This window comes from Acipenser ruthenus, chromosome 41, assembly GCF_902713425.1.
Source record: "Acipenser ruthenus chromosome 41, fAciRut3.2 maternal haplotype, whole genome shotgun sequence".
Classification (NCBI taxonomy): Eukaryota; Metazoa; Chordata; class Actinopteri; order Acipenseriformes; family Acipenseridae; genus Acipenser; species Acipenser ruthenus.
The window spans coordinates 2,596,715-2,602,965 of NC_081229.1; the positions used below are offsets into that span (position 1 = coordinate 2,596,715).

Consider the following 6,251-nt stretch of genomic DNA (forward strand, 5'->3'; position numbering starts at 1 on the left):
TGTAGTGCAAGATAGTGCATCAGCTGAGGATCCAGTAACGTGGTGCGGAGGTCAGGCGAGTCAGTGCAGAGCAGGAGGGGCGGATCAAGAGATCGATAAGTGCAATCTAAACTCAAACTCCTTTTAGGCCTCCCTTAACACATTCCTAGAAAGATTCCATTCCTTCAACTTCATCTTCATAGCTCAAACCTTTCAGCCCTTGGATCAGTCTAGCTTGGAATCAACGTCATGCAGGGAGCAGAACTGAACCCCTGTCACCATACTCCTCATAACCTCCCTTGATATGTATTTCTTTAACAAGAGAGAGTTGTATAGAAATGTGACTTGGCCTCGGGGTATTACTGGTTCTGCCAAGAAATAACACAAAGAAAATCAGCCGCAGGCAATTTTCCACTGCAGTTACACAGCACAGATGGATGGCAATGCCGTTTACCAGATGCCAGTGATAGACTTCCAGTGTAGTCAACGACACGTGGAAATTGCAAACAGAAGAGGTGTGCCTGGAGTAACAGATTAGCCTTTCACCTGAAGAAGTCACAAACCAGTTTTGCATTTTAACAGCCTACCTAGAAGGTCTTATTTTTTCTCCTTGTTCCACAAAACGAAAAGTTAAAAGAAAAAGTCTAAACTCTCCATCATATGGTTTTGGATTGTCTCAAATGTATTCTTTGCTAGGGAGGTTTTGTGTATTGCGCTCACGTGCACTCAACACAACAGCTTGTAAAGTAAGGGATAACACGACATATTGAACACAACTTGGCCCCAAGGGTTCTCAAGCTAAAAAGAAATAAGGAAAGCGACTTTAATTTGGATATTTGACAGCTGAGCTAATGTTCAACTTTTTTTTTTCCTGTGTACAAAAAACAGATTTTCAATAGACAGTTTGAATAGCCTGCCTGCTTGGGTGTTAGACATTAGCAGGGGCCACTGCTACAAAAAACAAGAAGTGGTTCCATTCTCAACACGGTCGGAAGTGTCTGAAAAATGCCTTCAGACAGTGAAAATGGCTACGGTCCTGTTGGTGAGTGTTTTGTGATGTGAGTTACAGAAATGGCACTATGTTAAGATAAAATCATTTCAGTTATGACCTGGGAAGCCAGATTTCATCACAGGTCACCGGAAAGCAAGAGGGCAGTGATCTTTTTGTTGTACTAGCAACACATCATTTGAACGACATTGTAGTTATGTGCAAGTACAAATGTATTTATTAAGTAACTGCTATGTATATACACAGTAATTAGAGAAGCTTAATAGAAAGCTAAATAAATAAATAACAAAAAAAAACATTTCTGAAAGCATACATTGCATGCAGTGTGTGAAAGGAAGCTAAAAGAGTGATTACCACACAGTGCTCGGCTTGTGGTGTGAAGCAAAGAAGGCGTGTTTTCCCTTTGGGTAAAGCCTCTGTTTGATCTGTAGAAGTGGTGTTGGCTCAATAGATCTTTCTCATAGTGGATGACAAGACTTTAGCAAGCATATTTAAGCACCACTTCAAAATATGGGAAAGTTCTGATACTGGATATTCATGTTTGCATGTATAGCTTTTTTCTTGTTGAACTGATTTTTGTGACAAGCCAAAGGTAAGATCAAATCTATTTTTGTTGTTATTTGTGAAAGGATTTCAGTTAAAATATTAACTAATTACACAGTCATTTTACAGTTATTGTTTTTCATTCAACAAAACTAGTAATTTGGAAATGATCAATGCAATTGACCTGGTATTTTCTAAATGAATGTTAATCTAAAATAAATTAATAAATCAATGAAATAATAAAATGAATACATAACAAGTTCTGGGTTATATTACAATCATGTTGTGCAAAACACATCTTTTTGTGGTACAATAATGAAGAAATGTCCTAACCATGTATTCTACATTGGTAGCAATTTTGGAAATACTAAAAGAAACTGACAAACGATTGGATTAAAAGTCTTTCTTCTGATGAATTAAGGGTGTTGTGACTGCTATTCTAAATGTCAGAGAGCTGTTATTCATATGCTTCTGAAGACATGTGAAACAGTGTTTTAATCTGTTTACTCTTTCTTAAATTACATCAACATAAGTGATTGCTCAATTAACACAATAAAAATATCCGACACTATCCTGCCGAGCCCATTGATATAAAGGGGTATAATGGATACATTCAATAGAGACTGTAATTGAACAGCAGGTTGAGCTATTTCTGCTTTTAGTTTAGTTGCCAGTACAGATAACTAGAATAGTTCTAATCGCTGCATAATGAGAGTCGTAAATTATTCTGTGACAAAGTAAAAAAGAATTGCTTGTAAAAACTAAATCCCCCCTCTGGTTAATTTTCTTTAACAAAAATTCAATTCCCCAATCTCTGCAAGATGGAGCTAGAAATGAGATATTATTTCTCAGTTCCTCCTTGCTACTTCTTAAATATCTTATACATGTACATGTTAAATTTTAATGTTGCGTACATGGCACAGTCATGAGTTGGATAAAGCAGTTTACCTTTGTGATCCTGGATTGCTTTCTTGAAAAAAGAAGGGAAAGAGGGGGCTTGATTGAAGTCTTTAAAATGGTGTAGATAAAGTTGATCCAAGACACTACTTCAAATTTAGCACAGAGAGAAGAACATAAATGGAAACTGAGTAAATTAAGTTTAGAACAGAAGGTGGGTAGCACTTTTTTACAGTCATACATGTATGGACTAGCCTACCAAGTGAAGTAGTAGGATCTAAAACACTGACCTTTTCTAGTTCACAAACTTTTCTTATGTTCTGATGGTTTTGTTATTTTCAGAATGGAGCTCAGCAACATCACAACAAGCACCAAACCTTTGCCTCAAAACACAGACGACTCAGTGGACACTGACCACGTAATGGAGATGGTATTGATAGTTTTATACAGCATCACTATTATTCTGGGAGTAACCGGAAACAGCATAGTGATCTGGATGACCGGCTGCAAACTGAAGAAGACTGTGACCAACGTCTGGCTCCTCAACCTGGCTGTGGCCGACCTGATCTTCTGCTTCACCCGAGTCACCTCTTTGCTCAAGCTCCTCTTCTACACCTACTGGCCCTTTGGAGAGTTCCTCTGCAAGTTCAACGGCTTCTTCACGTACATGAACTTGTTCTGTAGCGTCTTCCTTCTGTCCGTCATCAGCCTTGACCGCTGCATTTCTGTGGTCTTCCCCATCCGGATGATGCAGCGGCGCACTGTCCAGATGGCTTCCTTTGCCAGCGTAGGAGTTTGGGCGCTGGCCACAGCCTTTAGCCTGCCGTACTTCCTATTCCGACGGGTCTCTATGGATCCAGGAAATGGGAATCTCTCCAAGTGCTCCTTCGATGTTCCTGGAAGCAATGATGGATATCAGAATAAGGCCCTCTACATCGTGAGGTTCTTTTTTGGTTTCTTGGTCCCCTTTTTAATCATTGCCACTTGTTACACCATCATGGCTTGCAAGTTGAGGCGGACACGGGTGCCCAAAAAGTCCTTCAAGATCATTGCTGTATTGGTGGCTGCCTTTTTCTTCTGTTGGGCGCCCTACCATGTCTTTTTGCTGGCCAAGATGGTCAATAAGAAATCTTTGGCGGTGAAGGTTGCTCTTCCTTTGTTCAAAGGACTGGCCTACTTCAATAGCTGCATCAACCCCATCCTTTATTTCTTCATGGCCCTGGATTTGAAGAAGAGGTTCAATCAAACACTGTCTTCGGTGTGCATAAGTGTTTTCAGTGAGGAATTGGATAATTTCAACCATTATCGGTCAACAAGGAGAGACAAATGCACTATGGCAAACACAGTGCAGGTTGCTGCATTGTAAAAATACTCAAAACTTTAGCAGCATCTGTCTGGACAATTTAGTTAAGATGCTGTCAATACTGTGACATTTTTAGTGCTCATACATTTTTTTAAATGTTTTTACATATCTAAGAAGGTCGTTATATATTAAGGAAAGTTTATGTAAAAAGTTTGTCTACCTTAGACTGCATGATTGAGTATTTTTGAAATGTATGTTATTATATATTATCTATATTATTGTATATAGATTTAGATAGTGCTTATTTTACCATTACAACTATAATGTGGATTATGTTTAAATACATCAGGAGAAGCATTGAATTTTAATATACTTCCATATTTATACACTTATTAAATAAAGCAATGCCTTTACTTGTTTTTGTTTAAAATCGGATCGGAGGGTGTCCACAGACCTGCAGTTCTCCTGAGCTGCAGTAAAGATGTGTAATTAGTCATGCTAAAATGCGTTGTGATGGTGCTCCACTATGAAAGGTGCTATATAAAATAAAGATTGATTGATATAATGTAGATAAATAATTTCTGCAATGACATTGTTTGTTCTATCTCCTTTAAAAACAGTCAGATGTTTACCTTTACACTTTTCTAAGGAACTTGGGATTCATTATCTAGGATTTCCTGGCATTCAGAACAACATTTCATTCCCAGAACGTGTCAGGGCTGGTGTGTGCTTCCTGCTGCTGTGTGTGCGAGGGCCTGGGAGTTCAAGGTGTGGCTTGTGAAAGGCTATCCCCCACACAATGGGACTCAATGGTTTATCCCATTTACAGTAAAACCAGGAACAGTCGCCTAGGATTTCTTCGGAAGTCTGTGGTGTACTACAGCATACCGCCTACATGACGCAAACATGTCCTAGTGTTGAAAGTGAACAAGCTATCCGACACAATGTGAATCAGTCATCACCCCCAAGTACAGGAAAACTTCTGAGCATGTTCTTGGGAGCAATGCTAATGGATAATGTGCTAAAGCAGCCCTCTGTCTGGTATTAAAAGCACTGTTAAGTACACAGATGGATTTTACACTGTATTTAAAGGAGGGGATTGTATATAATAATTTTAAGTCTTGCAGTATGCTATAGAATTACCTAATTTTGCTTCACAAAGTCGAATGCAACCAGCTTAATATGCTACGTTAACATATTGAATTACATACCGCTTTGTAGTTTTCCATATACTTAACAAAAAACTGCCAAAAATTGAAATCTAACATGAAATATTGTACTACTGTACTATTATGGCTTCTGGTAGAGTTTTGCGATAAATTATTTGATAACATGATGTTAAATAAAAAATCTAAATTATGCTCATGTAGTTGTTCTTTTTTTTATCATGCCTCAATCCTAAAATTCTAGGTGATGCAAAACTTTTGGCCATAGATGTAAATGTGCATATAGCTAGGTCATGAAGATCTACGTTTACTGTTAATGATGTCTCTAACTTTGAATTTGTGGAAGATGGTATTACTATCCCTGCAATCTAGGGTTTTATCTAGGAACATTTTCCATATGTATACTATACAATAGACCATATATATATATATATATTTTTTCCCCCAGTTTAGAATATCCAATATTTGGGCTCACTACTACGACGCCTGCGCTGACTCGGGAGCAGCGAAGACGAACACACGCTGTCCTCCGAAGCGTGTGCCGTCAGCCGACCGCTTCTTTTCACACTGCAGACTGTAATTCTAAACAAGAACCCACCAATTAAAATAACTAATTCCAGAACCGAACAAAGTTTTTTTTTTTTTTTCCAAAACCAGGGTTTGAAAAACAATCAGATCCAAAGTTATTTAATTATTTATCTATAATGTTATAACTAGAATTAAGAATTAAGTGATAAGGTTGCCACTAACGAGAATTAAGAACATGTTTGATAAAGCCTTGGTCAGCATTCATTTAAAGATCTGAACCAGCTGTGGTGTTGTGGTGTAAACACAGAAAAAACATTTTTTCAGAAAAAGGGTAGCTCAGTAAAAACACTTGCCAGTTTCTCATCCGTGCAGAGGAAACTCGTTTGACGCAAACCGAGGTATCTCGAGGTATCGGCGCCTCCTTAAGACTCACCTCTTCAAACAGCACCTGTAGAACTCCTCTGTTGTATCCTGGGACACTATCACCCTTCATTTAAATATGCTTTATTTTGCTCTTATCTGCCCCCTATTTTACTACATTTAATCCTGTACTTCAGAATATTGTAATCTGCCAAGTGTTTAACCTGTAGTATTTTGTACTTAATCATATCCTGATGTAACTTTCACTATTATCTGCTGTATTATTGAATTGTGGTTTGTCACACTTGAAAAAAATTATTGTATTTCTTGCTCTTATTGTATGACTTGTATTGTAACACTTGAATGTATTTGTATTTGCTTGCGATTGTAAGTCGCCCTGGATAAGGGCGTCTGCTAAGAAATAAATAATAATAATAATAATATCTATCTATCAAGCAGATAGTGT

The 6,251-nt window shown here is 37.9% G+C and overlaps 1 protein-coding gene across 2 annotated transcripts; it reads left to right on the forward strand.

The window, feature by feature from the left end:
* Nucleotides 1-267: 267 nt before the first annotated feature.
* LOC117433936 (C3a anaphylatoxin chemotactic receptor-like) lies at nt 268-4,296 on the forward strand. 2 transcript variants are annotated; one of them, XM_059011042.1, is made up of 2 exons: nt 268-1,021; nt 2,771-4,296. In XM_059011042.1, the coding sequence occupies exon 2, from the start codon at nt 2,772-2,774 to the stop codon at nt 3,792-3,794; it is 1,023 nt and encodes a 340-aa protein (XP_058867025.1). In that variant the 5' UTR covers nt 268-1,021; nt 2,771; the 3' UTR covers nt 3,795-4,296. The 2 variants fall into 2 exon arrangements, with proteins under 2 accessions (XP_058867025.1, XP_033912270.3); XM_034056379.3 differs by lacking the exon at nt 268-1,021 and adding an exon at nt 1,288-1,580.
* Nucleotides 4,297-6,251: the final 1,955 nt, after the last annotated feature.

Bases quoted from the DNA above. Each gene is read 5' to 3' on its own strand.
- LOC117433936 (XM_034056379.3), top strand. From the start codon at position 1,534: ATGTATAGCTTTTTTCTTGTTGAACTGATTTTTGTGACAAGCCAAAG. The intron at 1,581-2,770 runs GTAAGATCAAAT...TGTTATTTTCAG, and splicing joins ATTTTTGTGACAAGCCAAAG to AATGGAGCTCAGCAACATCA.